At 44.4% G+C, this 21,896-nt stretch overlaps 2 protein-coding genes across 10 annotated transcripts in view; one reads left to right on the top strand and one right to left on the bottom strand.

Annotated features, from left to right (window-relative positions):
- Positions 1–21,896, top strand: part of RALGPS2 (Ral GEF with PH domain and SH3 binding motif 2) — a 1,046,762-nt gene that overhangs the window by 596,342 nt on the left and 428,524 nt on the right. The gene's annotated exons all lie outside the window — the stretch shown is intronic.
- ANGPTL1 (angiopoietin like 1) overlaps positions 15,477–21,896 on the bottom strand; it is a 68,432-nt gene continuing 62,012 nt past the window's right edge. The window contains exons 4-5 of the mRNA XM_086956443.1: positions 17,291–17,561; positions 15,477–17,110 (exon numbers count right to left, since the gene is read on the bottom strand). Of these exons, the coding sequence (XP_086812569.1) occupies positions 16,923–17,110; positions 17,291–17,561 (459 nt within the window). The 3' untranslated portion in view covers positions 15,477–16,922. The remainder of the gene's footprint in view (positions 17,111–17,290; positions 17,562–21,896) is intronic.

The following is a 21,896-nucleotide window of genomic DNA, read 5'->3' as shown; positions in this document are numbered from 1 at the left end:
AAACAGCAACAATAATAAAAGGCGCAACACCCAGTTGAAAAAAAAATATAATCAAAACTAAGAAATAGCAGTCCAAGTTCTGAAAACATAAATCTAATCAAGCAAAGTTTCTATTCTATAATATTTTCATAACTTCACTTATTTACAATTATATCCTAATCAGCTGTCTCTCTCCTTCCATCGTGTAATGGGACCCCATATTAACTTACCCAACTTCCTTCCCCTTTTTCCTTTCCGTGCATAGATCTTTCTCAACATTATAAGTTGTTATTAATTTGGCCAACCAATTATGAAAAGTGGGTGGGATAGGGTCAATCCATGCAGAGGCTATGCATAGTCTCATAACTGGTAATGCTACAAATAAAAATTCCCTCCCGCTTGATAATTGTTCATCCTCCACATTTACTCCTAGTAATATTGTTCCGGGAGTTAACACAATTTCAGTTCCTAAAATATTATTTATGAAGCCTTCAATATCTTTTTTAAGTGAATATAGATGAGGGCACGTTGCAAATACATGTTTTAAATCCGCTTCCACACCTATAACACTTAATACCCACAGTACCTCCCCATTGTGCTATTTTTGCAGGAGTATAGTATAAATGATACAGCGTTTTATAATGTTGCGCCTGCAATGGTGCCGAGCATAACAAAGAATATCCCTTTTCTAAAGAGATGCCAAAGCTTTTCCCACTGATGTTAAGATTATCTTTCCATTTTTCATTCCATTTTTCATAATCATCCTGCTTTGATTTTATCAGTTCAGCATAAAACCTCTTGATAGTACAATCTTCCCCTAATTGAACCACTTCCATAATAGGATCGCCTGAAACCCAGAGCACCCCCCTTTTTATTCAACAGGAAGCTCCTAATATGTAAGTATTTAAAAAATTGCCTGGTGTCTAGCCAATCTAGCCTGTAATTCTGAGAATTGAAAAACCCCCTGTTCCCCCATTACATCCCCTATACTTCGAATTCCCTTATTTTCCCACTCGATAAATGTGGAACCCGAGAAAATCTCTTGTGGAAGATTTGGGTTATCTGAAAGTCTGGTGTATACATTATATTTCCCCAAGCCTTCTCTTTTAACAAAACTTTTCCAAATTGTACATGCTGCTATAAGCGTCTTAAATTTTGTCCTTTTATAGTAACTTGCCTCTGTAAACTTCAAAAACACGTTCTCCACTTCTATTCCCAAGGTTAGTCCATAAATTGCCAGTGTTCCAAATTCGCTCCAACCTTCTGATTCTGCCCCTCCCATCAAGCCAGTCATATTTTGAAGAGCTGCTGACCAATAATAAAGCTTTAAATCTGGTACTCCCCAGCCTCCCCTCTCTCTCGGAAGTGTCATGAATCTGAGGGCTCTTCTAGTTTTCCCCTTTGCCCAGATGAATCTATTGATTATATGCTCTAATTTTTTTAATAATTTGACATCAAATAACAAAGGTATAGCTCTGAATAGATATAAAAATGTTGGGAGAACCATCATTTTTATTATATTCGTCCGACCCACAATTGACATGTGCAAGTTGTCCCACCTGTCCAGGTCTTTCTCCACTTTCCTAATTAAGGGGGTAGTATTCTTCTCTACTAACAAATCCACATCTGCCAAAATTATTACCCCTATGTATATGCCTGCCTGCGTCACTCGGTTGTCTGTACAGATAGTATACGAGTTTTTAATTATCTGTGTTTTAGATGTATTTAATTTATAACCCGATATCTTTCCAAACTTCATCGCCTCAATTTCCAGATACTCTATAGATTCAGTAGGATTAGGAGTGATTACAGCGATATCGTCTGCATAGGCTAAGATTTTACAGTGCCCGATGAGTGTTGTTAGAGGTGTGATCATCTCAGACGCCTCTATTCTACGGATTAGTGGGTCCATATATATAGCAAACAAAAGCGGTGAACAGGGGCACCCCTGTCTTGTACCCCTTTTTATTTGAAATTGCCCCGTATTCCCAGCATTCACACGTAGAGTTGCTACCGGATTTAAATATAGAATCTGTATTGCTTTAAGATATCCCTGTTTAATACCTGTTCTTTCTAAAGAATACCAAAGATAATCCCAAGAGACCCGATCAAATGCTTTTTCTGCATCGAGTAACATTACTGCCATCGGGTCTCCTGTGACTGATGTAACATCAAATAGAGTTATTACTTTACGTATGTGGTTAGTGGTTCCTCTTCCCGGTATAAAACCATGTTGAGCACTACTAACTATTTTGTGGATTACTCTGGCAAGTCTTAATGCTAATGCCTTGGAAAACACTTTCACGTCTGCATTCATTAAGGTGATAGGCCTATAAGATCCTGGTTCCTCCGGATTTTTCCCTTTTATTAGTATTACTACCACCTCGGCACTCCCCCATGATTTGGGTGCTGATTTACCCAACTGTGCCTGTTGCATAATCTTTATTAGCTCTTCTTCCAAAATATTCCAAAACACTTTATAAAACTCTATAGGTATTTGGTCAGGGCCCGCTGCCTTACCTGAGGGAAGTTTCCATACTGCCTCCTTGATTTCCTCTGTCTGCAAAACCACCTCTAAACCATCTGCGTCATCCTCCTCCAATATATCCACCGGGATCTCTTGAAGATACTCTTTCATATCCTCTTTATCTCTCCGGGTGTCTCGCCCCGCTAGTTCGTCATCATATAGCTTCTCATAAAAAGTCCTAAATACTTCCCTTATTTCATTAGACTCTGTATACGCCCTACCTGATGTATCCCTAATTTCTCTCACTGTTCCCACCGCTTCTTGTTGCCTTGTCCGGGTAGCCAAGATTCTCCCTACTGACTCACTCAGTTCATAGCACTTCTCCCTTTTAGTAGTGTATATTTTCGTTGCTTTGCTAGCTATATCACTCTCTGCCTCGCCTTTTGCTTTCACTAGTTCTATCAAGGCATTATCCATTTGACTCCCAGTCAAAACACATTTTTCTAAATTCTCCTCTGCCTTGAGTACCTTTTCGGACAGCTCTAAATTCCTCAACTGCATCTGTTTCCGTTTATAAGAATTATAGCTCCTTGTTTCCCCCGTACCCCCGCTTTAAAAGTGTCCCAGACCACCCCCAATTCCGCGTTATCCCTGTTAAAGAAAAAAAAATCGCTAATCCATTTATTCATATGTTCTATATATTTATCCTCTTTTAACAACCCTCTTTCAAAAGTCCAATTTGTATATTGTCTAGCATTTGTTTTTGTTACTGTTGTAAGTACTAAAGGATTATGATCGCTAAGGATCCGTGGCAGCCTTTCAATATTTGTATTCGATATGGTAGTACTTGAAACAAAAAAAAATCCAATCTTGCACACGTTCGATGTGGGGCTGAGTAATATGCAAAACCTTTGTTATCCAATCTCTTTTTCCCCCCATACATCTGAGAGAGCATTGTTTAAGACTAACCTATGTAGTGCCTGATTAACTCTCCTTTTCCGACCTTTATATTTTCCAAAAGAGCCCAATCCTAATCCATCTGCTCCATTTATATTAAGATCACCTGCCAAAATAATTTTCGGTGCCCAGGTAGCCAACTCCACATCTAAGAATTGAAAGATTTAGGGGTCATCCTCCGTTGAACCATAAACAGTTACAAGCGTTGTCCACTCCCCATCTATATAACACTCAACCATGGCCCATCTACCCCATTTATCCTGTGCTTTCTTCCTAGTCAAGGTATTTTTATTTCTAGCTAAAATAGCTACCCCTCTTTTTTTAACCCCTTGGCTTGAATCGACTAATAAATGGAATCCTAAATGACTAAGGAAATATGCTTGTGTAGCCATAACATGTGTTTCTTGGATACATACAAAATCCACATTCATTTGTTATAAGTAGGCTTTCCTGTTTTCAGTTTCTATTTTTAGTAAATTCTGGTGGTGTTTTTTCAGTGCTTTCCAGTGATTTCCATACCTCAAAAAAACAGTGCTTTTCAGTGTTTACTCATTTTCGCGTCATAAAAAACAACTGAAACGGTGTTTTGCCGGTGTTTATGGAACTCTTTGCTTTTATGTTTGTTCTTTCAATTTTTCTTCAGCATATTGTATGGTAGTGTAAGTGGCCATGAGCCACTCATGAGGAAAAGCTAAGCAAGGGATGTACACAAGAGTATGAAAAACAGGCATATTGCTGGCGCTGTTAGAGTACTCCTTAGAAAAATCTAAGGATGGTACTGTAAAAGTTCAACCTACTCACAAGTAATACTGGTGCAACAGTTTCACAGGACTCACGGAAAAACGCTACGCAAGGCATGCAGTTGCAAACAAAACACCTGTGAGTTAGTAGCACCTTCTAAGAAGCATAAGAGCAAGCAATATATAAGTGTGTAGACCAGTGCTTCATTTGTGAAAGTGAGTGTCAGGGCCTGAAACTCTGCTTAGAAGCCCGCAGCCGGTGCAGTAAAACATGGGCGCGAGGAATACCAAGGCTGGTAGTTTTAATGCCACCTCATACCTCTGTAATCCACTACTAGACAATCCCCTCCCCTTTATCTCACTCCTTGAGGTTCCTGACCTTTCATTTTGTGACGGTTTTACCGTCTTCCACCGTCTTTCTGCTATGTGTAATAGGTACATAAATGATGTGGAAAAACAAGTGTGGGCTCCCCAAGAGTAAGTGTCCCCACTGGCAACCACCAGCTATTTCTCCCTCTGTCTCACTCCCTCTCTCTCCCTCTATCTCCCTCTCTCCCTGACTCCCTCTGTCTCACTCACTCTGACTGTCTCACTCCCTCTCTGTCTCCCTCTCTCTCCATTTCCCTCTCTTTCCTTCCCTATCCCTCTGTCTCCCTCCTCACTCTGTCTCCCTCCTCACTCTGTCTCCCTCCTCACTCTGTCACCCTTCTCCCTCTGTCACCCTTCTCCCTACCTCCTCCCTCCCTCTGTCTGTCACCCTCCTCCCTCCCTCTGTCTGTCACCCTCCTCCCTCCCCCTCCTCCCTCCCTCTGTCTGTCACCCTCCTCCCTCCCTCTGTCTGTCACCCTCCCTCGCTCTCCCTCTGTCTGCCTCCCTTTCCCTCCCTCGCTCTCATTCTGTCTGTTGTTCTATCCATCTCTGTAATACGTGTGGACAGACAGAAGGGCAACACCTAGCCATGCAGTGAGAACTCCCACTGAAGGTAAACACCTTGCCATGTAGTGAGAACTCAACAAGAAGATGACCACACACACTGCCTCAGGAATATTAAAAAGCAAGACAGAAACTGATGTACGTTTTAGATTCCACACAGACCTTCTCTTCCTACAGCAAAGACCATTCACAGACAGAATAATACAATAACAATATCAGGAAGAAACAGGTCTAAGAGAGGCTTCAGAAACGACATTCCACTGTAGGGCAGCTTCAGACAGAGGAAGCACTTGTGAGTTGTATCTCTGGTTGGAAATCTCTGACGCCAGAACACCCCCACGTGAGCCAGGCAGGGGGCCTGGTGTTGCTCTGGCCCTTTGGCCTTTCACACCTCGGCACCCCATTCTCTTGTCTGTCTTCTCCCCCTGCACTCTGGCGCTCATGTAAAGCGCTCTGATACCTCCGGGTTTTGTGTGCGCTATATAAAACCCTCCCCCTAAAAATGCATAATAATCTGTCACTGATTTGTTAGACACAGAAAGCGTTCAGCAGTAAATCAAACCTCTTTAGAGCATCCCCGCAGCTACCAATCATACCGTCCCGTTAATAAATGCACACCAGTCTCCACATGCAGGCAATCACAGAATCGCCATAAATGCACCCCAGAAGGGTAATCTGAGGCCTGTGTAGTTGTGTTTGGGGATACTTCGAACTACCCAAGCGTGGCACTCGCTGTCAGAAAGGCTGCATTTTTCACCTACTGGGTGCTGGCGGACTGCTCGTCCTGACTTGGGCAGGTGTGCTGGGCAGCGAAGAGATTCCGGGCTGGCACAACGGACTTCACATGACACTGATCTACACTACTGGGTCTAAGGCGGCATGCGGTATGGGGGGTGGTCCTGCTCACCAACTCTTGTGGAAGGTGAGCTGGCAGTGGGGACTCGCGGGGGCGGCAGGGCTCTGCTGAACTCATAAAATAAAACATTTTAAAAACGAAGAGGTGAGCCTGCAGTGTTGCTGTAATTTACATCATGGCACGTTTTAACTGTGCAAACCTGACTCTGTCCGGTGGCACTAAGCTCCCCACTCTAAGAAGGGCTTAAAAACAAGATAGCCTCGTTAAGTGAAATGGTCGTATACAGACCTGTGAAGTACTTAGATGCGCCAGAACACAATAGCTTCCCCCCCCCCCCCTTCGTGAGCCAGGCAGGGGGCCTGGTGTTGCTCTGGCCCTTTGGCCTTTCACACCTCGGCACCCCATTCTCTTGTCTGTCTTCTCCCCCTGCACTCTGGCGCTCATGTAAAGCGCCCTGATACCTCCGGTAAACAGCACACTCAGTCCCAAGGTGCAACACTGCTCTCTGTCACCAGAGCACACGACGAACACCTCCTACATTTGCACTTTCACTCTCTGCCACCTATAAACAGCACACTCGCCTCAGGAGTGCAATCATTCTCGCTGCAGCACACAGATTACTGTTTGCTTCTAAATTTAAAGAGCTCTCTCTCTCAGAAAGTTACTTCCTGCAGATCTTTAAATTATTGTCGATCATTGATGAATCTCTCCACATTTTTCCCTCAATCATCTAGTTTAAGAATCTGTCAAAACCTATTACTTTCGAGTGCAAAGAGAGGCGAATGGCAAGAGATCTTGGCTCTGAAGCCTTGCAGGTAATTTTCAGTCCAGAGGGAAGAACGAATTGACTCGGCAATGGGATTTCATAATACACTACCCATTTTAACAATGAGGTCGGTTATGCGTCAATGTATGCATGATGTAAGTAAAGAAATACAGAAAAATAAAAAATAAATCCCACTTGGATCGCTATTTTCCTACACGTGGTTCAAATTCATGTAACTAGAATGTGCAAAGCAGTTTTTAACTAGGACTGCTTGATAAAAGGGGGAGGCTGTGTCGTGCACGCTGGCCCCAGGCTAAAAACAATCACGCTATCCTGTGAACAGGGGCAAGCGTAATGATGATGTAAGAGACGTAGCACCACTTTTTTGATAGTGTGAAAACAAGCATTTGCAATGCAATAGTTCTCGCATTTATGCGAGTTTGAGCTATTGACATTGCAATTAACAATGAGTTTTATTTTTGTTTTTGTTATTAAAACATAAATAAAAGGCATTGTCATTTACAATGCCAATAGCTTAAACTCGCATAAATGCGAGGCTTAATGCATTGCAAAAGCTTGTTAAGTGGGAGGTTCCTGACCGCCGCCAGTCAGGATATTAAGACAAAAGGAGGCCTGATTGCCCCTTAACTTGCACATAAAATAAGGTTGCGTTCCTCTAATTTCGCTCTGTTGTTGGTGTAACATGAATCCTGATTTCCGTAAATAGACGGAGCCCGAGTGATTAACTGAACCATTCATCTCTATTGTTAAATTTGAGGACTGTGCTCCCAGCAGAGAATGGACCCCCCTGAAAGAAACCGGGCGCATGGGAGGTGGAGAGTCAACTGCACAGCTGGAAACACTCTAACCTGCCAGATAGCAGAGATGAATTGGGATCACGGAGCCTACTGCAGTGATCTTTGTGCAGCTGGCAGGTCCGATTTGCTTTAGGTGAAATAATAGAGTTTAGTTTTCCTAATGTCATCAATCACGTTGAAAAGAGAGCAGGACGAGCACGCAAAGCCACGGATTGCAGGATGAAGGAGGAAGGGAGCGAACACCACCATGAACAGCGGAAGGAGGGTGAAATATTTAATTGCAATTACTGATGCCTAGGTCGGATGCAGATTTGTCATGCTATGGCTCCCTCAAGTGGCCAAAAGGTGCAAGTGGCCAAGTGGTGAATCACAGTTGAAAAAATCAGCGATACTCGGTTTAAACCGGGTCAGCTCATTTGAAGTCGGTAGGGTAATCTCAATTACATTCGGTTTTAACCGAATTCCGGACAGGCTAGTTATAAGGCTACTGATATTTTTGATCTTTTTTGAGCATCATTTAAACCACATACATTCCATGTTACACACCTAACTCCCATAGCTTAATTTATCATATAACTTTTCCCATCTCCAGTCTCGTATGCACCCTAGCCATCTTGTTGTACAACATCTTATCAACTCTCTAGGAACATTATTTCTTATCTTTCTTCCTTCAGATTTTCGCCTCCCTGTCCATTCTCCCGTTTCTGCTGTTGCCCTTTCTAAAATACATCTCTCTCTTATGTGTCCTGCCGTGTCCTGTACCCCCCTAACTCCCCCCCCGTTCCCTCTTCCCCCTCCCCCCCTCCCTTACTGGCAAATAGGTCAATCCTGACCTATGTGTGACAGCCGAGCCCCCCCCTCAGGGGATTTTCCCTCAGCCACTCCCCCATGATCCATCTCTTAAAACCTTTTTACAAGGTGTAAAGAACTCGTCCCCATCATTTTTATTTCTTTGTTATGCAAGCTACTTGTCTTATGCCTTCAATCCGATCGGATTGTGTAGTCCGTTCCCTATGTGTTCTCCCTTCTCGAAGATAGGTCAAATACTCCTGCGCAACTATTTCAGAAAAAAATACTCTGAACTGACCATTAAGTCCTACTTTAAGGCGAGAAGGAAACAGCAAATACACTTCACACCCTACACTTTGAAATGGTGTTATAAGTTGCCTCGTACGCCATCTTCTCTCCACTGTTGTGTGGCAAAAGTCTGGGCGAGCAAAAAAAGTTATGTCTTTATATGTTCTTTTCTTCATTGGTTTAGCCTTCATAATTACTTCCTCTCTTAATAAGTAATTTCCCACATACACGAGAATAGCTCTTGCTCTTGAACCCACATTGCCCTTTTTCTGCGTGAGGGGAAATCGATGCGCCCGTTGCACTTCCTTATCCCAATCCCAGTTCTCCATCTCTGGAAAGGGCCCTTTCAGCAAATCCACCACAAAGGCTCTTATGTCTCCCCCTTCTTTCCCTTCCTCCACTCCCAGCAATCTTATATTATTTCTCCTCTGCCAGTTTTCAAAGTCTTCCAGTTTCCAAAGTATATCAGACTCTGTTTTCTCCTGCCCCTGTCTAGATTCCTGCAGCTTTACCATCTCATCTTCCATTTTGCCAGTCCTCTGTTCAACCTCCGTCAATCTACCAGTGACTTCAGTGTACATTTCATTTACTTTGTGGAGAGACTTCTGTATTTTCTTATTAGCGCGCTTGGCTCTTTGACTCTCCAACCGAGCTTCCCCTTGTATTTGTTTCAATGTAGAAAGTAGGAGATCAAATTTATCTGTATTCGACTCTGAAAAACTTTGGTGTCGGTGTTGGTCCTGAGTCTGCTCCCGTTCATTCACCTCCTGCAGACCCGCGCCATTAGTACCATCTTGGAGACTCTGAGGTGTAACTGGCTTATCCCAGTTCATTTTCTTAGCTACTTCTCTTTGTATCGTACTCCCTACTCTATTATTTCTCATGCGAGGTCTCTCCCTGGGCTTATAAGTTTTGGTTTTCGGGTTTCTTTTTAAAGCTATGTTCTGCTCCATCTCTAATCCTGAGGAGTTAATGTCTGATTCTTCGGAACCACTCGATGAAGAGCACTCTGACTCTGCAGGAGAGGTGGAACTTAGATCTATTTCATAGTCCTCCTCTTCTTCCTTGTCATCATCGTTGCTAGGTGGCTCTGCAACAGGTAGTTGACTGATGATATTTATATTTCCTTCCTGATTTGATCTCCTATATTCTGATAGTAAGACATCATTAGATCTAACAGATCTACCAGATCTCGTCGGTTTGAAAGACTTCATTTTATTGTTTTCCTTAGGGATGGCACCACTGCTTGGGTTAACTGGTACAATTACTGTACTTACTGCATCTATCACATCTACCGCGCTTACTGCTACATTTACTTTTGCTGTATTTATCATGCTTCCTGCGCTTACTGCGTTTACTGCAGTACCAGTGCCAGTGGCTGTGCTTTGCTGCACTATTATTTCTCCTTGCTGACCGTTAGGTTCTCCTTCATGCTCGAATACACATGGGGCACCTGCTTGCCTAGAGGGTGTTTCCCCCCCCCCCTCTGTAAGACCCGTCTGTGTGTTTAAATATGTGTTTAAATACTCGGCATGTCCTATAATTTCAGCCAACCTTTCCCCTTGTGGGTCACCTTTCTGCTCAATTAGAACTTTAGTCGCTGTCATAATGAGATGTGGTTCCTTTCCTTTTTCTTTGACCAAACAGTCTGCTTCTTCTTGTATTTCCATACTTGTCCCAGAAAAAGGGGTGGTGATGAACAGAGTGTCTGAATTAAGCAGACCACTCTTACCCAGCTTGATCCATCACCGTTTTTCAGCTCACTGCACCATCCCAGCTCAGAACTTGGCTATATGTAAATTAGTCTGACCCTGGCCCAGTGCATCATGGGAACAGGGCAGACCAAACTACCAAGCCAATTCTTATACTGGGAAGGAAGCAAGCTACCTGAAATGCCAGAAACCGGTCCCCGGTAGCTTGTCTCCTTTTTGTGTGTGTGTGTGGGGGCTCTGTGTGTGGGGGCTCTGTGTGTGGGGGCTCTGTGTGTGGGGGCTCTGTGTGTGTGGGGGGCTCTGTGTGTGTGGGGGGCTCTGTGTGTGGGGGGGCTCTGTGTGTGGGGGGGGCTCTGTGTGTGGGGGGGGGCTCTGTGTGTGTGTGGGGGGCACTGTGTGTGTGTGGGGGGGGGCTCTGTGTGTGTGTGTGGGGGGGCTCTGTGTGTGTGGGGGGGCTCTGTGTGTGTGGGGGGGCTCTGTGTGTGTGGGGGGGCACTGTGTGTGTGTGGGGGGGCTCTGTGTGTGTGTGGGGGGGCTCTGTGTGTGTGGGGGGCTCTGTGTGTGTGGGGGGGCTCTGTGTGTGTGGGGGGCTCTGTGTGTGTGTGGGGGCTCTCTGCGTGTGGGGGCTCTCTGTGTGTGGGGGGGGCTCTCTGTGTGTGGGGGGGGCTCTGTGTGTGTGTGTGGGGGGGGGGCTCTGTGTGTGTGGGGGGGCTCTGTGTGTGTGTGGGGGGCTCTGTGTGTGTGTGGGGGGGCTCTGTGTGTGTGTGGAGGGCTCTGTGTGTGTGTGGGGGTGGCTCTGTGTGTGGGTGGGGGGGGGCTCTGTGTGTGGGGGGGGCTCTGTGTGTGGGGGGGGGGCTCTGTGTGTGGGGGGGGGGGCTGTGTGTGTGTGGGGGGGCTCTGTGTGTGTGGGGGGGCTCTGTGTGTGTGGGGGGGGCTCTCTGTGTGTGGGGGGCTCTCTTTGTGGGGCTCTGTGTGTGTGTGTGGGGGGGCTCTCTTTGTGTGTGTGTGGGGGGCTCTCTGTGTGTGTGTGGGGGGGCTCTGTGTGTGTGTGTGGGGGGCGCTCTGTGTGTGTGTGGGGGGCGCTCTGTGTGTGGGGGGGCGGGGCTCTCTGTGTGTGGGGGGCTCTCTGTGTGGGGGGGGCTCTGTGTGGGGGGGGCTCTGTGTGGGGGGGGCTCTCTGTGTGGGGGGGGCTCTGTGTGTTGGGGGGGCTCTCTCTGTGTGTGGGGGGGGCTCTCTCTGTGTGTGGGGGGGGCTCTGTGTGTGTGTGTGGGGCTCTGTGTGTGTATTTGTGTGTGTGGGGGGGGGCTCTGTGTGTGTGTGGGGGGGCTCTGTGTGTGTGTGGGGGGGCTCTGTGTGTGGGGGGGCTCTGTGTGTGGGGGGGCTCTGTGTGTGTGGGGGGGGGCTCTGTGTGTGTGGGGGCTGTGTGTGTTTGTGGGGGGCTCTGTGTGTGTGGGGGGGGTGTGTGTGTGGGGCTGTGTGTGTGTGTGTGGGGCTGTGTGTGTGTGGGGGGGCTCTGTGTGTGTGTGGGGGGGCTCTCTGTGTCTGTGTGTGGGGCTGTGTGTGTGTGAGTGCGTAGGGCTCTGTCTGTATGTGGGCCTCTGTGTTTGAGTGGGGTGTCTGGGTCTGTGTGTTTGTGTGTGGCATTTGTGAGAGATTAAGCTATCCGCATTGTAAATGACGATGCCATTTATTTATCTCTTTTCAAAAGCAACACATACATAAAAATGTTGTCATTTACAATGCCAATAGCTCTAACTTTTGCAAAGGCGAGACCGTTGCATTGTAAATGCTTGTTATGCCTATTTTAGAGCAGCCTCTTTAGGACTACACCTGCTTAAACTAGAATTAGTGTCCACAAGTGCTTGCTCATTCAAGCTTCCTCTTCTTTGCAAACTGAAGTTGTAGCTAGGAGGAGCAGTGTGACCCGTGAGGGGCTAGATCCCATCTTCTACACTGAGTTTAGAGACCAGAGGCCCAGAATTAAACTCTGCTTTCTGAAAAAGAGTATCCCTCGCTACAACTTGGATTGTTATATTACTTATTGTATGATTGTCTGCAGATCAGAGCCCAACCATTAAGTGAAAGCTTACAGCACAAGAATTCACTTATCAATTTTTTTTAATTTAAAACCTCTGACTCCTGGCTTCATCCTTCACCTGTAACACAAGATCTTATTCCTGGCATTGAGACTTCAGGCGTTTCCATCTGTTCACAACCGTGAATAAGGCCCAACAGTCTAGACTTCAAATTATGATATTTTACCCAAAATCTCATTCCTTCCTCAAGGTGCAGTAAGAGCTTCAAACTCCTGCACAGAGCTTGCACCACTTAACCTGGCCTGTGTCTGCAGAACATGGATTAGAGTCAAGGAACTTTGACTGGAATCCAATGCCGTACAACACTCAATTCTCCATGGTAACTAGAAATTCGAACAATTCCTCAGATCTGTGAGTAGAGCATAGGCGCCTGTCTCCAACCTGAACGTCTCCCACTTAACAGCATGTAACCTTTATGTACTATTTGCCCCACATCTCGTAGGTCTCATCTCACTTCAAATCCATGATTAGATTCTAGCATCATGCACTAGGCCAAGAGATTGTACAAGTCAAGCTTGCCCTCATAACCCGCTTCCAAATCTGGGTACAGAGCTCAGTATTCCTACTTGTAATGCTGGTTTCGTGGCAATGTATATGTTGTATGTTGTGGGAAAAAAAATCAATAAAAATATGCTTAAGGAAAAAAAAAAGAAAAAAAACGTTATCGAAATCTAAAGCCTTCCATTTTCCGTTTACTGGTGTCTGGAACCTCATGAAAATGGCTATTCTTTTTGTGTTTTTTTTTATACTGGGAAGGACTGTCTGCTGTAAGCTTTTTGTCTCGTCACTTTTGCAAAAACACACTATGCAGCCCATCCCTTGGGGGTTTTATCCGGAATCCGAGAATGACCTAGAGGAGCTAATCACCCAGTTGCAGGACATAGAACAAACCTATAGATCTCTTGGTCAACCAAAAGAAAAACCACAGGTCTTGCATACTTTTCCTGAATGCAAAGTTGTCGACACTTCCTAGAGGCGTATTTTCCCACTGCTGGTACATACTTCTCTTCGTGTCGTACATGCCAGTTTACCTACTGGCTTGAGGCTCACAAAAATCTGAGTCAGCCAGCCATGTGATCCTGATAGTCCCAGCTTTGGCCACCCATGTCTTTTTCTCGAAATACCACCAGATTACTATTGTTTCCCATTATAATCTCAACTTGTATAGATTTTTTTCTGCAAGTGAAGAACCAAATTATGTTCCGTCCTCCATCATGAATGAACTTGAGTGCCACAATTCCGCAAATATAGTATTAAAGGCCTGATTTAAACAAAATGCTTGGATGTGTTCAAAAGGAACTAGGTAACTTTCTAGCACAAGCACTATTATTTTAGAAGAGTAGTCTCCTTTTGTGAGAAAAAAAAGTGCATTTCACGCTACCCTTTCTTGATGAATGGTTTAATTGCTATGTTTTCTATATTTGGCAGTTATTTTTTAAGTACTCTAGTGGATTTACATGAAGGTGGGGTTGCAGACTACCTGTACCTGTCTCTAGTTATGTCTCTTCTAGAACATAGCATAGGAAGCCAACCCGTCACCACCTAGCGTGTTTGTCTTTATCATGGGATTTGCCACAACTAGTACATGGGAATATTCATGTATGTGGCAACTTGTTTCTGGCCATAGGGAGTCTTTTGGGTGTTTTCTGCCTATGTGGGTCTTGATGGTCTATAATGGTCTCCTCTTTCGACCACTCTCCTTTCCATTAGGTCCCCACCTAAGCGTGAAACTACAATTGTGAGTGGGCTGAAGGGAAATGATTAATCTCACCCCACCCCCCCCAGCCCCCATCACAAGTTTAAACTCAGGCTGTCTAAGAGCCACCCCTACTGTGTGGGTGTTGAGGAGTGTTGGCGAGAAATGTGCGCAAAGTGGGCCAGCTGAACCCACCAGATGCTACTGTTTGCCTCCTCGTCGTCATGGTTCTACATGAAAAAAATACGGGAAAGCCCTAAGTCTATTAACCTTCTTCAGTCTGGTATGCCTGTCGCCAGAGCTGTGCCTGTCATTTTAAGCTAATATATATTCTTTGGGAAAAAAAAACATTGCGTATGGATTTGCCATCTAGGTGCAAATTGTTTAGTTTTTGGAGTTTGGGAGGGAACAGAAAGCAATATTCTGCTTCAGATGTTTTGCTTCCGTAAAATAGATCCTCATCCATCCATACACTGTTGTAAGCATCGTACAATGATCCTGTTTAATGCATATTGACGCTTAACGAAAAATTAAAGTCTTCGCGCTCATAATCTTGTAGTAAAAATGATTAAAAGGGTCCGCTGCATGCGACCATTCAACCAAAACATTACCAAGTGTACTCTCAAACGTAGGCAAATAATAGAAATGTCGAGTTTCCCTAAAGTGGCAACAAATTCTATTTTTTGTACCTCCTACAGCATATTGCTGTGTTGTCAGCGCAAATCCTATTGATCTTTGAGGATGTGTGTGTGTGTGTGCGAGTTTGCTGAATACCCCCAGGGTGTAAAATTCATCCGTTGCCACAAGTGTTTTGTGCATACAAAAGCAAGTACTCCATGTGTAAGCATGCCGACATTATCAGTATTCCAAAATATATTTTTTACCTACAATGCAAAAAAAACACACAAAAAACCTGAGACATCACACTGAACATGTATGAAATAAAAACACAAAGTAATGCACAGCACTTGGCACCATGACGCAGTAGGTTTTCTTCTGTGTGAGCTCCCCCTAGCTTGTGTTATTAGTAGGCCCCTTTTGATGGGTTCCTTCGAGTGAGCCTGGGGTTGGATGAGGCACGTGGTATCATCAGGTATAAATGCACCAGTCTGTGCGAGTTCTTTCCAGTTTTCACTGTTACGCTTCAAAACTGCAATACAAGAGGTTTGCAATTTGTAGGCATTAATTAATAAAAGCAGTGTTTCATAATAATTTTAATTATGATCTTGAAGGCACAGAGACCACGCATCAGTGCCTACTGATGTGTGACTTCTGTTTGAATTAATATTATAGCCCCGCCCCATCTCGCCCCTTTTCTCGCTGACACAGAGCATATATTTATATTTTGTGTTTTTTTTGTAAAGAAATAATGGCATGCCTTTGGAAATCAGTTGTATGTTTTATTTCACACACATGGATTCACCCACAGGCTCCAGTTGTCCACCATGCTGAGTCGTAGACATCGGGTTAACTTGGCGAGTACAACATTCTTTTCCACCCTAAGTACATATCTTAGTGTAGGGCTGTAGGCATGTTATACATGGCTCGTATTTTAAGGGCTAAAGCAGTAGAGGTGTGTACATATTTCGTGATCTGCAAGTTCAGCACAAACTGCTGTGGAGAGACATGCAGTGAGAATGTGACATCCGAAGCAGTGTCGCGCTCACAATGAGTCTCCATCCTCTGCAGTCATGCAGAGCATTTAATTTGATGCCTCACTCCTGTTGCAAGCATAGCAGGGTTGTGCTTTGGGCTGCAATCATTATATATACGAAGTTTATATAAAATAGTCAAGACAACGCACAAATAAGCTTTAGGACCAGGAACAGGTCCCTCCTTGTCTTTTGACCGGAGAGGTAGATGCCCAGAGCGCAGTGAAAGCCATTCAGGAATCCTACTGTGTGAAATTAAGTGAGAGGCAGAGAGATAATCATAGAATGCACAGGGTGGCCATTGCTCCTCCGTGTGGTAGCGTGATAGAGTTTTCAAAAGAAGTATCAAACTCTGGGAAGTGATAAGTATTTTCCTCGGAGATTGATGCTGACTTCTATGGATTAAACACTGCCTCTCCATTGAACACTGTGTTATCAGGCGCCCATCACATAGTAGGCCTGGATCTAGAGCTGGATGTTACAAATTATCCCTAGCATCATCGTTCCACCAGTGCGGGTAGCAGGTCTAGAAGCTAAAACATTTCAAATGCTAAATATAAAAGCAAATCCCTACTGGGATCTATTTATTTCCCGCTTCTATTTATTTACCGCTTTTGAGCCAGTTGATATTTGAGGCAGATGGAAGGCTGCTGATGAAGATGATGCCCTAGTACTTCCAAGGGGAGCAGCTGGTCGATATCCTCATGCCCTGCCCATTTGAGCTCCGTTACAGAAGAGGTTTTAAAGTCCAGTTTTGAATCCCCTCTCAGCAGGATCACTGGGAATCCTGGGCTATCAAGGTATAGTTTTTCTCACAGTCGCATGGTAGCTATGCAGCTTCTTGTGAAGCTTATGTTCCATTTTCGCCTGGGAGCAGTCAGTGGAGTCGATGTTAGTGCACCCATTTCCTGTGGAGTGCAGTGTGATGGCTTCCTGGAGCTACTGGTGGGATTTGCCACATACTTCAGCAAACGGTGTAATTGAGACCCTTCGCTTCTTCTAGACCTGCAATCCGATCACTCCTAAAAATATGCTTTTGAGAGTTTCTGCATAGCCGAGTGCAAAGGATCTAAAGTTCCAGAGTCGTCTCATACAAATGATTTTCCCAGTGCCAGGGTTTCTTTGCCTGCCGTGATTTGCAGCTGCCACCCTCACCTTTGCGGCTTCTAATGTTCAGTCTATCGGTCTAATCATCATCCGGACAGACTTGAGGGAGTATGAACCTCCTTTGTACTCGGACCAGTAGATTCCATCCTGGTGCTTACTTCGGTAATGTCCACCCCTGTACCACACTCCATTGAGGTTTGAGTTTGCACAGGCATTGTACCACCAGCCTCCTTTGTGGAAGTGAGCACAGTTTCCTGAAAAGAGAAGGGCAAACAGTGAGATGCTGAAATGACTCTTGTTTCCAGGCAATGGTACTCCTATCAGATTACAGAAATATTGGAAAATAGCTAGTCCTCTTGAAAAATTGTACAATGAGATTGAACTGCTGACAAACCACATTATAGACGTTTCGAGGCCAGGTATTGTGTACTCACCTGAAAAAGAGTCTCTGTCCCTGTCCAATGTGGTGAACTGCTTGCCATTGTGTGACGCCAGTGAGTCTCCGGCATTGCCCTGGTAGGTTCCTAGCCGCAGGCGGTAGAATTCACTCTCTGACTCCAGGCGGAAGCTGCTGTATGTTGCATAGACCTTTTTATCATTCCAGTCTTCTAGCTCAACCAGAAGGCGATAGTTGCTCTGCTTCGCCAGCTTGTAGATGTTTTCCAGACCCAGCCAGTACTCGCCATCGATGTTTCCGAATCCTTTCTGCAAGTAGAAGCCACACGATGGTTACACAAATCTACTTTTATCTAACAGACACCCTGATGTTGGTCAATCTCACTGTGTCCTTGCTAAGAGTGGCCTGGCTGTTGTAGAGCTTAATGTTAAATTGGGCGAGTTGTGGTGGTTGGAAGCCCTATACACTGAAACAGTAGCTGATTGTTTTGTTGCAATCAGAATAGTGACAGTGGCTCCTTGCTTAAATCTCTATAAAGGTGTTTTACAAGCATCTGTTATTTCTGTGGCAAGTATACATCTTTACTTGGCAACTAATTCTGCACATTACAAATCTCGTCGGTAAGCATTGGCAAACTACACATAAATATTGTATGTTTAATATTTATCTACAATTCTGTACGCTGTCGCCATTTCTTTTTAAATGGCATTTATAATTTGGGCACTCATATTTATTTTTAAGTTTTCACACGCTACCCTTCAGCGCCTTGAGACCCTCACGGGTGAGTAGTGCTCTTTACAAATGATATGGTTGATTGTTTGGTTGATTGTGGGTAATGAAGCAAAAAAGGAATAAAGCAACGAAGGAATAGCAAAACGAAATAATCGAAAATAGATTGTGCACACACTATTAAAAGATGCATTTATAAAACTCAGACATTTCAGATACATTACTCCTGCGTTTGCATTCCCTCTGCCCCTTTTCCTAATGCATGGTCTTCTCCACGGACTCCCCACTAACAGCTAAATAATGGGTTCAGTTTCTTGTGTAACACAGCGCTGATCATCAAAATGCCACTCCGCGCTGAGGCGTTTCAACCTGCCACACACTGGAGAATAGCAGTGGATACAGTGCACTTTTTTTTTCCAGTGCACTTTTTTAAACATATTTTATTGTTTTGCTTTGTATCTAGAATTATGAGAAGTAGAACTGAACATAACACAAACATACTATAGCAACGTGAACTTCTGCACCAAGGGAAGTGTCAGTGCATTCTGACCTACACATACGGACATACCTAATTCCACTATGCCATAGACCGTCCAGGCCCTCAATTATCAATCCAATCCGCATTGTAACCCGTCATATTAAAGCAGAGTCCTGCGACTCTCTGTGGGGTCAGATTTTTTCCCCCGTTGTTTAGGACACAATAACCTTAATATGCAGATTCCTCCGCAGCCATTCTACAGTCTACCCCACCTCCATTAATGCTGGGTTTTGGTAGCACCCTATTCATGGGCAATGTCCTTTCAGGCCAGTACCAGTGTGAGAGTGTAGAAGATTGATTGATTTATATTTTGGCAATGGCTAATTGTCCTATCGGCCTCAAAAGTGCTATATGAAGAGCCCGTGCAATATTGAGATCCCTAGCAGTCACTGGTTCCCTGGGCACGTCCTCCCAGTATTGTCGGATTATGCTAAAGTCCTAGATCGTGTAATGAAAGGGGCCTCTATTGCTGTTCCAACATAAACAAACAGTACTAACAATCAACCACATGGCGAATAGTTTTGACCTGTGGAAGTACATTTTGCAGGATTTCAAGCTTGATTAGCCTGAATTCAGATTGAATAGACACCTTCCTAACATGGTAGAGACTTCCCTGTCCTCGTTTGCAGTCGGGAGCAAATCACCTGCCCCGTAATTCCAGAAACTTGCCCAGCAAATTATAAAGATGAGCCTTCTAAATAGTGAGTCTTCCTGTCCACTAACTTTGATAGAGAAGTGACCCTGTAGATTAAGTGCGGCACCCTTTCTAGAGGTAATGAAGATAAGTCAGTACTCGTAGGGCTCATCTATTCTTTCACAAGGCAGATCCTACATCTAGGTGTATGTCCAATCATTTGTGACCTCTGGGAGGTGTGATTTAAACCGGTTTCTATATTGTTTATTGTTATTGTAGGTTTTACATTTCACTGGATGGGGCATTCCACTCTGAAAGGATGCTCTCCTGTCGGGGTATAAACTATACCAGTGGTTCCTAACCTGTGGTCTGAGTACCTCTGGGGGCCCGCTACTGCTTACAGAATAAAATATGAACAAACTAGTAAAGTGTATATAAATAAAGAAGCACAATTTAAAATATACATTTTAAAACGTTCAGTTAATGTGAAGGAATTTGAAATTGAAGGCTGAAAATTAAGTTGGTATTCGCAGATTGATTCATGAGCAGTGGCCGGATGACCATTACTTTGGAGCGTGTATTCTTCAGATTTATCCTTAAGCCCCAGAGCCCACCCTGTTGCCCCCTTCTTTCTTCCCACAATTCTGAGGAACATCAGCAGATCCTGCAGTGGAAGTCATGCTACAGAATAGTGTATTGGAGACAGTGCCATAGCTAGAAATTAGGAAAGAAAACTACCCTCCGTACTTTCCTGATCACAAGAAGGACAGTAAGGCTTGGGCCGATCCTCAACCTTAGGTTCCTGAATTGTTTCCTAAGGAAGGACAAGTTTGGGATGCTGTCCCTGGCACAGGTTTTACTGGTATAGGACTCCGAAGTATAGATTGTGTCCGTAGACCTGCAGGATTCAAACTTCCACTATCTGACCCTTCAGGTCTACAGGACGTAGTTGCACTTTGTAGTGGGTTCTACCTGTTACCAGTTTACAGTACTTCCTTTTGGATTTCTTTGGTCTCCAGAGGAGCAGAGTTTACACATCAATCTGTTGGAATTGAGAGCTGTTCGCTTGGCGCTAAAGGTTTTCTTCCGCAACATTCAAGGGTAGTTGGCCCAGATTTTAACCAACAGCATTACATCAATGTGGTACTTGAACAAAGCAGAGGAAGTGGGGTCTCGGGCTTTCTGACAAAAAGCCCTGAGGCTCTGTACCTGGGCACCTGAACATGGCCGTGGCTGATAGCCAGTCACTTATCAGGTCTTTTAACTTCAGAGCCGTCAGTGTCATCCTGCCAATCATGAGGAGTCTTCATTCAGAGATATTGTAAGATTTTTTTTCACTCTTTGGGGCATACCTCAGGTTAGGCCTACTAGCAAGTCAGAGCAGCTCTCATTGCCCAAATTCTTCACGCTCTAACATCTGTTGTAGGGAGCTATGGGGGATGCCTTTCACTTGATGTGTAAATTTCCACTTCATGGCATGTTTCCTCCTATGCCCTTGATTGCTAGAGGCCTGAGGAAGATTTGCTTAAACTGGGCCCAAGTCATTCAGGTCTTTGTACCACACCCTTCTCAACAAGTCTGGGGCAATGAGAATAACCTGCATGGGTCTGGGCGAGAAAACTTTGGAACACAGACCTAAGACACCTCACTGTAGCAGTCTCTCTTCCTCTTCTGCTCAGACTGGATCTGTTGTTTCAATTAGGACGACAGATTCTACGCCCTAATCTTCAAGGCCTACACCTTCGCTCGTGTAGATTGAGTGATGCAATCAGAGCACCCTTCAGCTCCCATCAGAAATGGTGGACGTGATCCTTTCTGCACATTGCCCTTCTACCAAGTCTGTCTATTTAGGGAGGTGAAACAAATTTGTTTCCAGGAGTGCCACATTAGGATTAGACCCTCTTTAAACATCCCTCTCCAGTGTTTTCCAATTTGCTCTGCCTTGGACTCAACAAGGCGGTGCAGTAGCTAAGGTGAAGTGATAGTCATTTTTTTTGTCTCAGACCAAAAACCCATGGTATTGAGATTTCAGAAAAGATTTACAAACATGTATCTCCTGAGGCCAAACAATATGCCAGAATAGGATCTGATTTTAAAATTTCTCATGAGGATTCCATTTGGGCCCCTGCATAGTTGGCAGTTGAGGCAGATAACCTCAAAGCAGTTCTCCACACCTTCGCATAACATTACTGTTTAGATTCTAAACTAAGACGAGACAGCGACTTTGCCCGCTCTGTATTTTCTAATCTAAATAGGTTTTCTCTACTTCCTCCTACCACAGATTTTTGCTTGGAAATCTGTTCAGATGTGAGGAACCTGCAGGTAGACGTATCCATTAGAAGTTTGTTAGTTTCCTTTGTTAACCATGTTTCTAGTGGAAACTTTATCTAACTGTAGATTTCTCACTGCCCTCCCACCACCCCTCTTCTGTCGAAAACTTTTATGAAGTTACTACTTTTTTTTAATAAGATACCTAGTTATGCGATGTACCAACATACAATTTTCATTCTTTACGATTATGCCTCGAAAGTCTCTGCAAAATTAAAGCACAACTGCCATTGGTTCCTGGGGCTTTATGACTCTTATGACGTAAGGACAACTCCATATCTGATGTTGCGATGAAGCTGACGTCACTTGCAGTTGCCTGAGAGCTATTGCACAGGTTTTCAGTATCCAGTATGTACCGGGATATTCAAAGGTGAGGAATCTGCAGGTGGATAGATTATCCACCAAAAACATTAT

The sequence above is a fragment of the Lissotriton vulgaris genome, chromosome 1_1 (assembly GCF_964263255.1).
Source record: "Lissotriton vulgaris chromosome 1_1, aLisVul1.2, whole genome shotgun sequence".
Classification (NCBI taxonomy): domain Eukaryota; kingdom Metazoa; phylum Chordata; class Amphibia; order Caudata; family Salamandridae; genus Lissotriton; species Lissotriton vulgaris.
This window is presented reverse-complemented; position numbering and strand designations above follow the sequence as displayed.